This window comes from Harpia harpyja, chromosome 14, assembly GCF_026419915.1.
Source record: "Harpia harpyja isolate bHarHar1 chromosome 14, bHarHar1 primary haplotype, whole genome shotgun sequence".
NCBI lineage: Eukaryota > Metazoa > Chordata > Aves > Accipitriformes > Accipitridae > Harpia > Harpia harpyja.
Window position 1 is genome coordinate 13,317,682 of NC_068953.1, and position 15,564 is coordinate 13,333,245.

Consider the following 15,564-nt stretch of genomic DNA (forward strand, 5'->3'; position numbering starts at 1 on the left):
TTGTGCCCTCCAGCACTACAGTCTTGGGTATGGACATCCATCCACCAGCAGCTTCACTGAGCCCAGCAGCTCATGCCAGAGACCACCCAACAGCTGGATGCCTGGAGGGCAGTTCAAGCTGAGTGCCTACAACCATCAGCCTCAACCTCGTCAGCATGCTCCCAGCAAAGGGTATTTCAAAGAGCAGAGCCACTGACTACTTCCACTTAAGTGGAAGCACATAATCCCCAAAGCCCATCCTGCCCTGCTGACCACCCCTCTTTCTTATGTACTTCTATCAGAAATTGAGGACAGACAATTCTTGACATCCACCTATGTTTAATAAAAGTCAGTGGTACAAAGCACCGGCTGGTTTGTCTTACATAGTGCAACATCTACCTGTGCAGTCGGATGGCTGAAAGACTGCTCCACTGATATATTCATTTGATAAGTCAGTCTTAACTTGATCACATTATACACTTCCACAGGCATCTATAAATTAACCTGTTTCTCCCCAGTGAAATGTGACTGCATAAGCAAACATCCCTCCACCTTTATCACTTGACCTCTCAGCCATTCTCCTCTGGTGTTACACCCTGGATAACGAGGTCTTTCGCAAAAGGAATTGTTGCATTCAGCTTTCTAGTTTATTATCACCTATACAAAAGCCCCAGGAAAACAGCATTACTGATACAGCACTATGTTTTGGAAAGTATAAAAAAAGAAAAAAGAAAAAAAAGGCCCGTGTAAAAGATGCTGAAGTGGCATCTTCCTTCTTACCTGGTCTTGAAACATTGATCCACCAAAGGCCCAGACAGCAGCAAAGACAAAGTAAAGTTCATAAAGCTCCTTGGGACAGTCGGGAGGTGTGTTCTCCTCTGTCAGGAGGCATTCAAGGAGGTAGCACAACATCTGAACCATACTCTGCTCAGGAATGGGAATAATCTTCTTAAATCTAAGGGACAGAAATTGAAAGCACGGGAAATATAATTGGGTACAGCAACACAGTCACTCACAACCCAGGAAGGCAAGCCTAGAAATGCTTTTTCAGAATATCAGCATTTTACTTGTCAGCAGTGCGTGTCTTATTCCCGGGTACAGCAATAAAGAGAACACCCATTCTCTCCCTCGGACCTGCTGGCACTGGCACATATACAAGTAATAACAGTAATCAGAAGTTTCAAGCATTTTAAAACTTTGATCCTCTTGAAAGAAGTAAAATGGAAGACTTGCTAAAGGCAATGATTTCCTGTGAACACGATGAGTTCAAAAGCGGTCAAATAGAGGAGTAATAAAATAAAACCTTTCATCTTGCCATTTTACATTCATTTAAGCTACACTTACAGAATTCCAAACTAATATTGTAGCAGCACTGAAGTCCTCCATAAAGTAATTATAGCTATTTGAAAGGTCGATTCTACAATTTCTGAATTAAGCAAGCTACCAAAATACTCAGCTCAGGGCTGCCTGCAGCTAATCCCGTGGATTTCACGGTCTGACAAAACGTTCAGTAAATAGAGTGGGAAATGTCCAATGGACTTTGCTGCCAACAGCTATAACCAACTTGGTCACCCAGGGAGCAGCTCCCTAGTAAGATGCTTAACTCCTACTTCCAAAGACCACTGCTTTCACTAATGCAGCCCCTTCGGACACATCCCTATTGTGGTTGACAACTCTCATGCTCAATTGTACACTGATTTTTTTTTTTTTTTTTTAAATGAAGGTGCAACTATGGGAAGCAAGCAGAGGATAGGAGAAGCTCCCTTACTCAGGTTTGTTGGGACTCTACTTTGGCCAGTCCTCACCACAGTATGAGTAAGAGAGCTGTCTCCCATGATGATAAGCAAGAACCACATAACTTCTCTGTGGGCATTGCTTTGAAGCTAACTCAAGCCAAGGAGCACCAGGGCACTTCCAAATATCCAATTTCTTCACGTTCATTGGATTGGTATCCATCCATGAAACATGCCCATGCTGGATGCCAACGCAGACTGACTTAATTTTGTTCAAATGCATCAGGAAAGAAATTCAAGAGAGAACTGCCTGTAGAGCAATCCCACCCTCTCCTACAAACACCAACTTCCTTCTCATCACCAAGGGGCAGAAAAAGAAGTGGGGAGAGGAGGAAAGAGGATCTGTTCTCTCCACCTTCCACGCTGCATACAGAAAACTTCCCTTCAGAATTAGTCTGAAATCTGCTCTACTGAAAAATAACTTGTGGAGTGACACATCAGGAGACTGAAAAGACTTTCTCTTTAGGATCTCCTGGATTTACTTTCCAAGAGATACAGAACTGGTACAAGAAGTACAGGAACAATCAAATCAAAATCCGATGAAAACCAGATCTGACCAACACACGATGAGCAGGAGTGTCAGCTCCCCCACCTCTCCCTGTTGTTTCTCTGAGCTTAAGCCAATGATGCTCAGGACTCTCAGGGGTGAGGAGGAAACCAGCCAGCCGTGCCACATGCAGCACAACCCCAGCACAGCACAGCTGGTCTGGAAAGCAGCGAGTGTCCCCCTGCCCTTGCCAGCGGAGATACAATCACTCTTCAGATGGTACCTTGTTCTGAGGGTATCCAGGCAAATCGGCAGGTACTTATCAAACAAAATGGTCAGGTTGGCTCTTTCGGACTGGATCTCTCGCCTGTCAATCCAGCTGCTCACCGGGGGATTCCAGCCCAGATCCGATGGGTTGATATACAGGATCCCTTTAGGCCCAGGATAAGAGAGAACATATAGTAAGGACGCAGCAGAGACTATTCCTTTTCTCCAGCAGAATTTCTCAGCTACTTTCACACAGCTAAAACCCTGTGAAATACACCTGGGTGCCCCATTGCCTACCCCCTCCTCCTGCCCCACTGTAGAGTAGAAACCTTAACAGTGAAGAGACTTAACTCAGGCAACCAGGACACATTTCATGACCCTGCCCCAAATTAAGAACACGAGTCATGTTATTGCTCTGGGCCCCATTTCCCCATGTGTAAAAGTAGGAGACACCTTCATTCACTCCTCCCATACTTCATGCACTCCTCCAGGAGATCAGGAGCTCTTTGGGATAGGGACTGTCCCTCTCCTCATCAAGTCCATACAGGGTTTTGCACAACAGGAGCAGTCTCTCGGTGATGCTGAAGCCACGATCACCCATCAACAGTCAGAGAGCTCTGGGTAAATCTCCAAGATGATGACAGCTCCCCATATGGATTTGGGGTCAGAATCCTCAGTTCGTCCGTGTGCTTCAGGAACCTACCCTACCCCATCCACCAAAGGCAGCTGTGATCCCAGGTTAGGAACTTTCAAGAGGGACCAAGTTGGCCAACAAAAGACTGGTTAATGGCACTAGATCCTACCTGGTCCATGCAAAATCCCAGTGTGAAGCTCAGGCCAGGACTCACCCGCTCTGGACACAGTTGCTGGGGTGGCTGTCCGCAGGTGGCTGATCTCAAAGACCAGCCGCATCGTTGGGTTCAGAGGGATTCTCTCATTGCTTGCCAGGGTCAGCACCTGCATGTGGCAGACAGACAGACAGACAGACAAAGGCCTACCCCAGGAATAGGAATGAAAAGCATTCAGCACTTTGCACTAAAAAGCTTGGCTGCTGTCAGCCCAGTTCCTCGAGGCAAAGCAGCTGATTTCTAAAAGGTAGTAGAATGATCCTTCTCTCTTCCACAACCCAGAATCAACAGCACTCCCTTAGGGTGGGGAAAAAAGGTGTAGGATTATGACCCCACTCTATTTTTAAAGAGCCTGAAGTTATGATCAGGGCATTTGTGGTTACTCATGAGCCTGACTCTCCAGGAAAGGGAAACTCCAATGAAAACATGCTTCGAGCTATTTCTCCCATGCATCATTTTCTTTATGCAATATTGTTTGGTATATCTGAAGAAACACAGCTGCATTATTCTAGAAGGTGTTATTTCAGCATCTGCACTTCTCCTAGGCTGAATAACAACACACAGTCAAGGAATACCTGCTTCTTTAACTTATATTCATTACCTTATTATCATCCATCACAGTATTAAGAGATTCAATCCACATTGGATCAATATCTCCATCTAGTACCATCCACTTGGGACCATCATGTGTGATGTTGGCCAGCTCTCGCATTATTGATGAAAACAGTCCTGGGAGAGTGACAGGAATATGTTGATGAACACTGAAGTTGCCACCTGCTCTAACAGTTTTCTCTAGTAACTTACTAAAAATTATCCCAATTAATGCTTTCCTCTTAAGCATTCAAAACTCTATGCATCTGTACATAAATATTACTATAACACTATATGGGTCTAGTCTGCTTTGAAGAAAAAAGACATTATCAGTTACCACCACTGAAAAGGACTGCAGACCTACACACGAGCTTCATTCCCACCGAGAATCATAAGGGATAAGAAAAGTGAAGAGCAGATACTCAGAGGCAAAAGAAGGTATGAATTACACAATGCAGAGAAAACCATCTGAATATGCCTTGGAAATTCTTATGAATGTCTTTTTGTGGCTCGAAGTATATGAGGGAAATCAAGATGCATTAAATGCTGGGTCATGGTTTTAGTGAGATTGAGGGGAGAACAAGTACAGAATGACATTGAATGACAGAACAAAATGTCAGTAAAATCAAGGAGACAGAGAGGATACAGTGTCTCGAGGGGAGTAAATAATGAATGTTAAGAAGAGCAAGAAGGCTGGGAATAGAGCAGCAGTACTGCAGAGCAAATGAAAACTCCACAAAACTATCGCTCTCCTCTACATGTGAAAATACCTAGGGAGACACTGGTCTTCATGAAAAAACATCAGGCAAACATTAAAAAAAAGCCTCTCTTCTGGTGAATTGTGACAAGCACACTTTTTTTTCTCCAGGACAAGCTATTGCTTTGTGATTCAGGTCAGGAACAGCTAGTGGCATTATATGACTGAAGAAAAAGCTTGTGCACAACAATACAGGACAGCTCACCTGAAACAGGTATCCGATTCTGAGATCAGGTCAAAAAAAACCCCAATTCACTGGCTCTGCCTCGGATCAGTTCCTCACATGTTGGACACATGCCTTGGAAACTGCTCCAACATCATTAGTATCAGAAATAGCTACTGTCTCTGAGCATCAATGCTTCCCTCATATACACCATGACAGCGGTGGAGAGAAAAGTGCCTCTCTCCTAACTTTGTGCATCCACACCACAGAGTGGTCTTGGGATTTAAAAGAAGAGTTTGGTTCTACAAAGGACACTTTTAGGATTCCCTTCTGGGGCCTTTTACCACCTAACATGTATAACCTTTTCAATTCCTGATAATGAAAGGAGTGACAGGAAAACGGGAAGAGGAAAAGAAGGGGCTTAACAGTAAGGGAACACATCATCTCTTGTTAGGCTGTGGTGAAGATTGCCTTGCTGGTCTTTGACAACAAGGAACAAAATTTCCAGCAATGGTTAATGCAGAAAACATTTGCCTTGAAACCTCAGGGAGGAGTCCTGTAAGTTCCCTTGAAATATTACAGGCTAGAAACTGCTGGACAGCCACCTGTAAAATGTCCCTCCTGCTGTTCAGTGCCACCCACAGTCCTTGATCTGCAGTCACTGCTGCAGCCAGTCTGCAGAGTTCAGGCTGTATCCCACACTTCCCTCTGTCACTTTGATTTAGGGTCTGTAATTACAATTAAAAAGAAATTAACCCTGGCACCGGAGCAAAGCAGGGGGTCAGGAGGGGTCCGTGGCAGGGGCCAGGGGAAGTGGGTGGCAGCTCATATCCTGGCAGACTTCTGACCAAAGATGATTTATGGCGACATCTTCCCTTACCTCCCCCACACCTCCCAAACCAGCCACACACGTAAATCAAAGCTGCCTTTACGTATTAGTCACAACTGAACATTTTCACTCCAGATTTCTGTAATCTTTCAGCAAGCTTTAAATGCTCATCTTATTTTCCTCAGGAGCAATCAGGATCAACAGACTGGCAAATACTGGTGTACTACAGAGATGGGGCAGCAATATTAAGTGGAAAAACATCACTTTAAGGCTGCCGCATGTGTGCTACCAGCTATGGAAACCTAGGGATGGCACATTTTGGGGGGCCTCAGTGCACACCATAGGGCAGGAGGGAACTCTCTTCTGTCACCGGTCCAGCCAACCCCAAAAAACTGCCTGCCCCATTTAGGAACTTGTAAGTGTTGGTATTAATGGACATGATAATTATTCTTATGGCAAGAGGATAAAGCAAGTCTATGCCATACTTCCCATTTGAAGATCAAAAAGCCAAAACATCCTGTGCATCCTTTCAACAACAAACTCTCACATGGCTGTGAGAAGCAGACAAGCACCTAGGCTTTTAGACCCACATACAAAGAACCAGTCATCCTGCTGCTGGTCAGGAAGTTCAATAAAAATATCTTTCTTTACAAATTCAGGCATAAAAAGACATTTACCATCCTTCCATTCTCTTGTTGCTGGGTTAATGATGCCAAAAAGTTCATCGTTGGTGACTGCCTTGGGGTTGAGGTCTGTCCAGACAGGACGTCGCTTCATTATCTGGTAAGTCTTGTTCAGGGATCTCATCACCTGAGACTTGCCCGTGCCTGCATTACCCACCACGAAGACAGAGTGCCGGACCGTCAGCAGCTCCTCCAGCTGCACCACCTGAGAAAAAACACTCCCAAATTTTAGACAAAGATGCCAAACTGAAGTTCAGATCTACAAAACAGCTCCCATTGGGCCTCTTCTTTAGAAAGATGTGACCCAGAAACACAAATGGATTTGACATTGGTTTTGGTCTACCCACTCTAATCACAATGGGTGAAATCCTCAGCCTGCAGACAAACTTCCAGCACTATTTACATCTGACAGCCATCAACCAATGAGGCTCTACTGTCCAGGGGCCACACTTTCATGAGCCTACAAGAGTTAGCCCCTTTGTAAACTCAGGAACCAGGCCAGGACTGGCTTTAGGGGCAGGTGCAACTGCATCAGGCCCAGCAGAGTTGACCCGGTCATCCATCAAGGTCTGCCTGCAAGGGGAATACTGTGCAGAGCCTTCTCTGCAGAAGCAAAGATGGTTGAGAAAACCCAAATGATTTGGTGCTGGTGTAGGTACAACAGAAGATCGCTTGGTCTTACTTTGAGCACAAAGTTGTCCTCAGCCTGCAGCCGGAGGTCCAGCACAGCCTGCCTCACAAATGACTCAAAATTCAGGTCACGCTTCCGAGGCACATCCAGCGCAGGGAAAAGATCCCCAATCAGCCCCATAAACACTGGCACATCATCGGTCACAATCTTGGGGATGTTAAAGTCACGAAGTGAGCGCATCAGAACCTGATCTTCAGGTCGCTCTGGATCATCTCGTTTGAGGGAACCGGCAACAACTAGCACCGACTTGATTGCACGCAAGCCCCAGTCATAGTGATCCTGCATGGGGAAAAAAAAAAAAAAAGAGGGATGAGTTTATGCTTAGACAGTACACCACCATGCAGGGATAAGAACCAGCAGCTCTAAACTGCCAGATAAGTCAGCAATGGAAATACATCCAAATCTATTATTTGCATTGTGGCCAGAGACCTCCACCAGCCTGAGTTACCTGATTTCCATTACAGTAGGTGAGATTCCCATCAGGGACAATATTAAAGAGTCAAATAATTCAGCTGTTCATACCATTACCTGGGCTCTGAGTTGGCAGTAAGACAGCAGTAGGACTTGCACTCTGGAGACCTAAGTAATTTGTTTCACCTAAATCATAAAGCAGCTAAAGTAAGGCCAGCCAGACCCCTGGATCTGCAGGAGATACCAAGGTGAAAGATTTGTTAGTCCATTATGAGGCCCCAAATACCCAAGTTTCTCCATTCTGCCCATCACAAGAATACCAGGCATGTTTTGTCCCAGAGGCAGTCCACCAAACAGGGGCCAGTAAGGGCATTGCTGAAAAAGAACCACAAAGAGGCATGACAGGAACTCTCAAGCCAACAAGCAACTCTTTATATTTCTGCTCTGTTAAGACCCTCCAGAGCACAGCTCAACAGCTGACTGCTTTGTGTGGGAGGCCACAGCTTCCACCAAGACCTTCAAGACACCACACAAAGTTTCTGTGACAAGACATCTCCCACCCAGCCTCATGGTGGCACAGCCAAGATCAGGTTTTACATCTGGAGTCCTGATTCAACTCTTCTCTGGACCCAGCTTTGATCTATGCAAATGATGACAAGGAAAAATCTGATTAATTAGAGCTTTGCACTGGAAGTGACCCTACTTTGTCAACACCTGACACGACAGGGAACTGTTAGGCTGAACTCAGAGAGGGACAGACATCATAAACCCTTTGCAGGCAGGAGAATCAATAGGAACTAAGAGACTGGAAAGCAAAGGGTCACTCGATACTACCCCAAACATGGTGTCATTTGAGCCCATTGCAAAATCCCTCCCATTAATGCAGCTGGTCAAGTGCTTTTGTCCCTGCAGATCCTCCAGTAAAGCACTTTGAAAATTTCATTGCCCTGATGACCACAAACCATCTCTTCTCCCAGCAGCTAGTGCAAATGCAGTCATTAAATAAAAGCTGTGAAGCTTTAGCCATGAAGGTGAGTGGCAGAGTGCCATGTTCCTGCTGACTTTGGAGATCAACAGGCTTCATTGTAACTGCAGCCCCAGAAGCAGGCTCACCTGCTTGGACAGGAGCTCTTTGCAGAGTTGGTACAGGGTAATGAACTTCCTGGCTAACACCCGGGCCTCGATGAATCCCTCAGCCACCAACATAATTTCACAGATCAGCTCAAAGTCTGGCACAACCATCGCACATGGCCTAAAAAGACAAGCAAGAAAAGATTGCAGAACAAGTATTTCTTGACTACAGGTCTTAGGGGCAGTGGATTTGTGGCTTTATCTTCCAGGTCTTCTCCAGTGAGCCAGGTCACACACTGCCTTTCCCATCGCAAAGGACAGAGCTCCTTTGCCCTGACTGTGCATTCCCAGACCCAGGCTTGTTGTGCAAGGCTGAAACTATCTGCAAGTCTCCGATGCAAGTGAATTCCCCAAGGAAATGAAGTCAAGCCTGGATATTCCAAAAGACAATTTATGCCAGTCTTATAATACACGTCACAAACCTTGACCTGCACTCACCTGAAGAGAGCTTTTAAATTCTCAGGTAGCTCAGTTCGCCCTGCATAACCAGGGTTCATGGTGATGAAAATGCCTACTGAGGGAACTAAGTTAATGTCTTCTCCAAGAAAACTAAAGGATTTCTTCTTTTCCCGTATTGCATCCTGCACACTCTTCACCTAGAAACAAAGACAGTGTTATAGTATTGGCGTTCAGTTATGGAAAACACACCAGACAACAGCGCTGCCTTCCTTACACGTGGCCCCATGATGACTGGGGCTTATCACTGTTTTGTTTTGGTTTTTTACTGACTATATAAAGCTTTATACGCTGTTTGGAGTAAATCTGTATGGCAATATCAATCTCCCATCATAATTGAAATCTGACAAAGCAGAAAAGAGAGCTGAAGAGACTGGGCAGTCAAACTGCAAAGAAGTTGCAAGAATTTGCCCCGTTGCTCTGTAAGACAATGCTCACAATGTTGAGGAAGAGCAGCTCAGGAGAAGGAAATGCCTCCAAAGCTGCCTGCATCTCACCTTGGCTTTTGACATCACCTGTGGGACACTTCTCAGCACATCTCACAGCAAAAACACCACCAAAGGCTAAATCATCACTTTGAACTTCCCAACCTAGCAGGAGGCTAGATACCTGAGATGAGATGCAGGGCTGTCCAGGCATCCACAACACAGCCAACAGCCAAATGCAGTCCCAAGAGTCTGACCCAATACAAGCCCCTGATTCCCTCCACCCATCTTCACCTCTCCCCACACACCACTGCTCTTCATGACAGCCCAAAACCCTCCTGTGCCTGCTCTGTTCCTTGATTAGGCCCAGAAAAGGAGCAGCATTTCCCAATAAACTTAGCCTCAGCTCAATTGCAAACTGATCACTTGATATTGCTATGAAAGATTTTGGGACATCAGATGCTTAATTTAAAACCAAAACCACAAGGCAGAAGCTGTAAGACCTCCCCTGACACCTTCACTCACTAATATTGTATTGGCTTTTATATTTGCCTGATTGCAGCTTTGTTCTTCTCATTCCTCACCTTCCAAAGAGAGCAAGTTTATTAAAGCTAGATCACCTTCTTGCAAACAGCACTTCAGCGAAGGAGAAATCTCTCTATATTCACTACTCTAACCTTACTGTTGTTTGCCATCTTAAAGTTAAGCAATTAATCGAATTTTTCTCTGTAAGGAACCATATCGACATTAGCTGCATGACTAAGACAGCCAATTAAACATCGCCATGGTTACACTCTTAATAGCAGCCAGGAGACATGATGATGGAATGACAGCCGTGCTGCTTTCTTCAGATGCTGCGCTCCAGCCAGGAGCGAGGGAATCATTAGCAGTTGAGTCATATCTGGGCTTCTTTTGTTCAGCTTCCCTTTTTATTTTAAGATCCTCAAAGACTTTTTTCAATGACAACTTTAAACTAGAACCTGATGGAAGAGAAATTGAGAGGGAACGATACATAAACTCCTGTACCTGCCTGGGGCTTCTTTGGGACATCGCATAAAGTACCAATTATGAGTGAGAGAGAGATGAGAAGAGTGAGGAGTTCATGGAGGGGTTCAGAACAATGTCTTTGAATGAAACATTTACAAAAGTGTAGAAACTTCTGGATTCTACATCTTTCGTTCTGCAATACCAAGCCCAAAAGGGGGTCTAGGAAGAATTCAGCACCTCAGTCAGACACTGGGATCCTAAAACCTGCACTCAGCTGACACTTGGGTCCAGAAGAACTTAGATACTTTGGCACCTCAGTTTTCAGCACTGAAGTCCCCCAAGGCTCAAAACTTTCAGCTCTGCCCATGCCAGAGTTGTCTTAAGTCTGGACAGTGCAGTTGAGCACCCCACCTCCACTCAAACTCCCCTGCTAGCTGGATTTACATGGCATTTTCAGAGGATACCAATGAGACCTAGGATCTGGACAACATCCAGACACAGCTCTTCTTCAAAGCAAGGGCCAGAAGTGGTAGCAGAGCCTGCTCTCATCCTGCTGCCCTGCGGTTATACCTGGGCTGCCCAAGATTTCAGCCCCTGCCAGAAGGGATTCACACCCAGAGTATTTACCCTGGGTCCCCCCTCACCACCCACTGGGCAAGCATGAGCAGGGTACGGAGCCCCTCTCCTCCTGCAATCCTTTCCCCTGTGTAAAATATTTCCAGATTTCCTCATGAGCCAGTAAGAAGAAGGGAAGGAGGAGGCAAATTATATATAGGAGGAGGCAGATTATATATAAGCACAAGAGAACAGGACTCTCTAGCCTGATGGGGAGGGCAGTCTCCTTTCCAGCCTTTCTCCAAGGGCTGCTGCTGTGCTTCATATGGGACTCACCAATAAAATGCACTGAACGGTTAAACTACGGAGGAGATGAGAAATCATTCTACAGGGAAAACACCTATGCATAGCTGGGCACAGCTCAAATAGCTCTCTCCTAGGTTCAATGCCACGCTGTCGGGGTAACCTAGGCAAGCACGTAAGCAAGGGCTGCAGATCTGCTGCAGGTTCCAGTTATCAAGTGTCACCCAGCTGACACCGGCTTTCAGGAGCACTGTGCTGCACCCACAGGGCTGCACGCATTCCTCCTAGGAATTATACCACTCAGCCGGGAATACCCTCCAAAGCCATTTCACAGAGCTCTCTTTATAGACACTGGAATTAAATCTACAGCCACATGAAAAGAGAAGGAAGGAAAGAAGACTGCACAGTCTTGGTGACAGATAAGCGTTAAGAAAATTAATTCTGAATGTTTTCCTATTTGTTAAATATGACACACAACCTGTGCCTGACTGGAGGCAATAAGCAACACCCAACAGTCCAGCAGGCCATGGATCCGCCCCAGACACCACCCTTCCCCTCCATGAAAATTTTCCCTACATGGCAAGCTGAGTAGCCATAATTCAAGGCAGCTCTCCTCTCTAAAATGATATGCTGCAATTATCTCACACCATATTAATGACATGAGTGTCTTCCTCAGGAGGAACAGGTACAGAGCCACAGTGTATACTGATCTGGGAAAAGATGCTGTAAAGAATTGCCTCAACAGAAATGCTGTAACTGGGCAAAGAAAAGAAGTGACAAAAACGTTTGCAGCACATTACTGCTACATATTGTCAGTGCTGTGATATTCGTGTGATTAATCTTGGGATACAATCCCTCACCTGCCTACACAGGGAACTGAAACCAGAAACATGTACTTTCCCTATTTATCCTTCCTCTAAAGGCTGCAGCATGGCTCTGCCTTGTTTGTATTTATTTACGCGTGTTTCTCCACTTACCTGTACAGCAACCACAGAAAGGACTTCAACTGAGATCCTGTTAAATTCATCAAAACAGCCCCAGGCTCCCGTCTGGGCAAGGCCTTTGTAAATATTCCCACAAGACTGAAAAAAAAAAAAAAAATTACAAGAGTGAAATCACAAATGGAATCAACTCCAGCAAAAAATGGATTTTATTTCCCAGCCTGTTTATTTATAGCAATTTACAGTCTATTGTGGGTATTTAGAAAGTGCATGGAAACAGCAGGCACAACTCAATTATAATATTTATAGCTCTGCACAGTTTGCCACTTGATTTGCTAATTGCACTTTCTCGATATATCTGTGCATTAGTTTCATTTAAAGGTCACCTGTGCTGAATTACTGACAGCCCCACTTCCTGGGAGAGCCCATAAGCTGAATAAAATATGATCTGAGGCTACCAAAATCACTGTACTGTGCCAGACCAGCAGAGAGCAAGACTCTGCCTAACAATTCAGCGTTCTGCAGTGGCTGAAGGCTCAGCACTTTTTGGCCTTATTCTAGGAGAGGATCCTCAGAATACCAGGACAGGTCCCTTCCCATGCCAGGGCCTGTCAGCCTGCGAGCACACCAAGAAGAAATGACCAGGGCCAAAGTAACAGCACAGCCTCGGTCTCAACTGAACAGGCCAAAAGTTTTGAAGCATTTCACATGGAATCTAACTCCAGAATGGAAGGGAAAGGCATAACGAGGCAGAGAGCACAGTTCAAGTCTCTGCCTCCTGAAGAACCTTGTGGAAGTCTTAGAGAAGAAAAGGGAGGAGGAGAAAAAGGTGCTTAGCAGAAAGGAACGTAGCAGGGATTTGAGGAGAGGTGATGGATCAAAGCGATCTCAGCTGGATTACTCTCATCCTTCAGGTTTCATTGGGCCCTGTGCATCCCCAGCCCCGCACGACAGCACTGCGGCCGAGGTGGGAGTAGTACCTTGTAGTCCATCTGCTCGGAGCAGTTAAACACATACACCATGATGCCCAGGGCTCGCCCCAAATCTTTTGTAGTCTCCGTCTTGCCAGTGCCTGCAGGGCCCGCAGGTGCTCCGCTCATGGTCAGGTGCAGCGACTGGGTCAGGGTGATGTAACATCTTTTGCAGTGAAGGATGAAGAAAAAAGGAAAGATACTGAGACTTGGTCCAACAGGTCACTGTTTGGCTGCAGAAAAATGGCACTAGGGCAATGCACTCAGGAGACCCTATCTTCTGAAAAGCTGTACATGAGCAGGGTGCATATCTAAGCTAAAGTCCTCTTGGGCATTAATTACCACTTCTGCCCAGCTGTGTTTTCTCCAAGAGATACTTGTCTTCCACCGGGCTCTGCTCAACCTCTTCACGTCCGGGTGGTACTTTCTTTGGATTCTCATACCACTCATTGATATTGGACATGTCCCAGATAGTACAAGAAAAGGTCTACTTTTCTGAAAGACCTTCCTCTTGCTTCCCAGTGCTCCTCCCAGTGCCCAGCCCAAAGGATCCCATTCCCCATTAACTGACAGAAACCTGCTCAGATGGCCTACGAATGATCCCACTCAATGCTGCAGCAAGCCCCAAAGCTTCTCCATCATGCTGATGATGGACACCAGGGAGGTGTCCACATGTGGGTGTCTATACTCCCTGTATAAGCCACAGAGCTGTAGTCAATATGGCCAACAAAACCTGATAATGCATGGGGGCTTGACTCAGCTGACTAACACGGGTGACTAGAGCCAACTGAGATGCTCCTGGTTACTGAAATGTCACATAGAGTGGAAAGATATGACAAGGGGTCCACAGGAGACTTGCATGCTTCTGGACTGGCAGCTGGAAGCCAGGTGGGACAATGCAGAGCATCTCAAGTCACCCTAGGTGTCCCCATTGAGACAACTGAATGAAGTGGTAGATGTCTACTTCAAGATAGGATGAAAGCTTTCTACACTCACCAACTCTTTGGGGTGTGGATATCTTGCGCACAGACAGACAACCCCAAGTGAGTGTCTTAAATCAGCGAGCTGAATCCCACCCCGGGATCTCAGGCATAGATACCCCAGAGGGTAACACCATCAAATCACAAAGCAGGTGAGAGAGCTCTGTCACTGGATTGCTGGGACACAGAGGAAGAACAAGAGGGATGTGGGTGTCCAAACTAAATCCATCTTTGGTTGGCAGCTGTTTCTCTAATTGCATGACAAAGCCCAGCTATGATGGTGTTTCCCAGGGACTTACCTGTCGGTCAGTGGAGTGATCACAAGCCGAGGGGTATTGCCAAGGTATTCATAGGAGTACAGAAACTGGGCATCACAGATGTTGGCAAAGCAGTGCCGTTCCTCATCCGACCATCTGTGCCGGAGCTGTGACAGCCAAATGAATGCCTGGGCGTTGTCCACCTGCAATGCACCCACAAGCACCATCACGGGAAGGCCAGGGATGCCAGGCACACACAGCTCAGGTGACAAAATGGTGACTGCAGTGAAGTTTTCATTGGGCATGGACTGGTCCTCACTGCAAAGGCAGGTGTGGTGAGGAAGGTCACCTCCCTATAATGTGGTGAGAAATGTCACCTCCCCACCTCCCATCAGTAGAAGGTAGGAACCAAATTAGTAACCACATTGGTCGGAGAGGAAAAAGTGAATGCCCAAGAGAAAGACCAGCACAAAGAGACTCCTGAAGAGGAGATTTAAGAAGCAGCAAGCTGTGAGAGGCTCTTATAATGCAAACAGAGTAAGAGAAGGAGCAGAGACTGTCTAGACAAGCAAGGGGCCACAGACAGCACCAGGGAAACAGGCTGGGGACAGGGGGACAGGGATAGCCATGGCCAGCGCTCTCTGCACAACCAGCAGGCAGGCTCAGCAGATGGACTACTTCGCCACAAACTGGGCCAAGGCACCACCAAGCCCAGTTGGGCCTTGAAGCCAAAAACCCTGCGAGCTGCCTGGCTGCCTCCGAGAGGACACAAATGAGGGTAAAGCCACAACCCAGCACACTCATGGCACCTTCCCACCCACCTGCAGGGCCGGACACTTGACACAGTGTCAAGGACAGGGGAGTGGTGTGGGAGCGGTGTGGGAGCGGTGTGCAGGACAAAGGAGTCCCAACACGGTCCCTGTGGCCCCACACCAGACCAAGGAGGCTACAAAAAGCCCAAATGTTATTTCTTACTTTCTAAAGACATAACTGAGACTTCATCCAGCAGCCTCCCAACACAACGCCATCATCCACCAACACGTGCCTTGGCAACAGGAC

At 46.4% G+C, this 15,564-nt stretch overlaps 1 protein-coding gene across 1 annotated transcript in view; it reads right to left on the reverse strand.

Moving 5' to 3' along the window:
* The window catches only part of DNAH9 (dynein axonemal heavy chain 9), a 210,216-nt gene that overhangs the window by 149,530 nt on the left and 45,122 nt on the right, over positions 1–15,564 (reverse strand). Inside the window, exons 26-36 of the mRNA XM_052808369.1 lie at positions 14,548–14,708; positions 13,278–13,434; positions 12,334–12,438; positions 9,069–9,226; positions 8,613–8,751; positions 7,080–7,367; positions 6,392–6,602; positions 3,976–4,103; positions 3,375–3,483; positions 2,543–2,690; positions 760–934 (exon numbers count right to left, since the gene is read on the reverse strand). Of these exons, the coding sequence (XP_052664329.1) occupies positions 760–934; positions 2,543–2,690; positions 3,375–3,483; positions 3,976–4,103; positions 6,392–6,602; positions 7,080–7,367; positions 8,613–8,751; positions 9,069–9,226; positions 12,334–12,438; positions 13,278–13,434; positions 14,548–14,708 (1,779 nt within the window). The remainder of the gene's footprint in view (positions 1–759; positions 935–2,542; positions 2,691–3,374; positions 3,484–3,975; positions 4,104–6,391; positions 6,603–7,079; positions 7,368–8,612; positions 8,752–9,068; positions 9,227–12,333; positions 12,439–13,277; positions 13,435–14,547; positions 14,709–15,564) is intronic.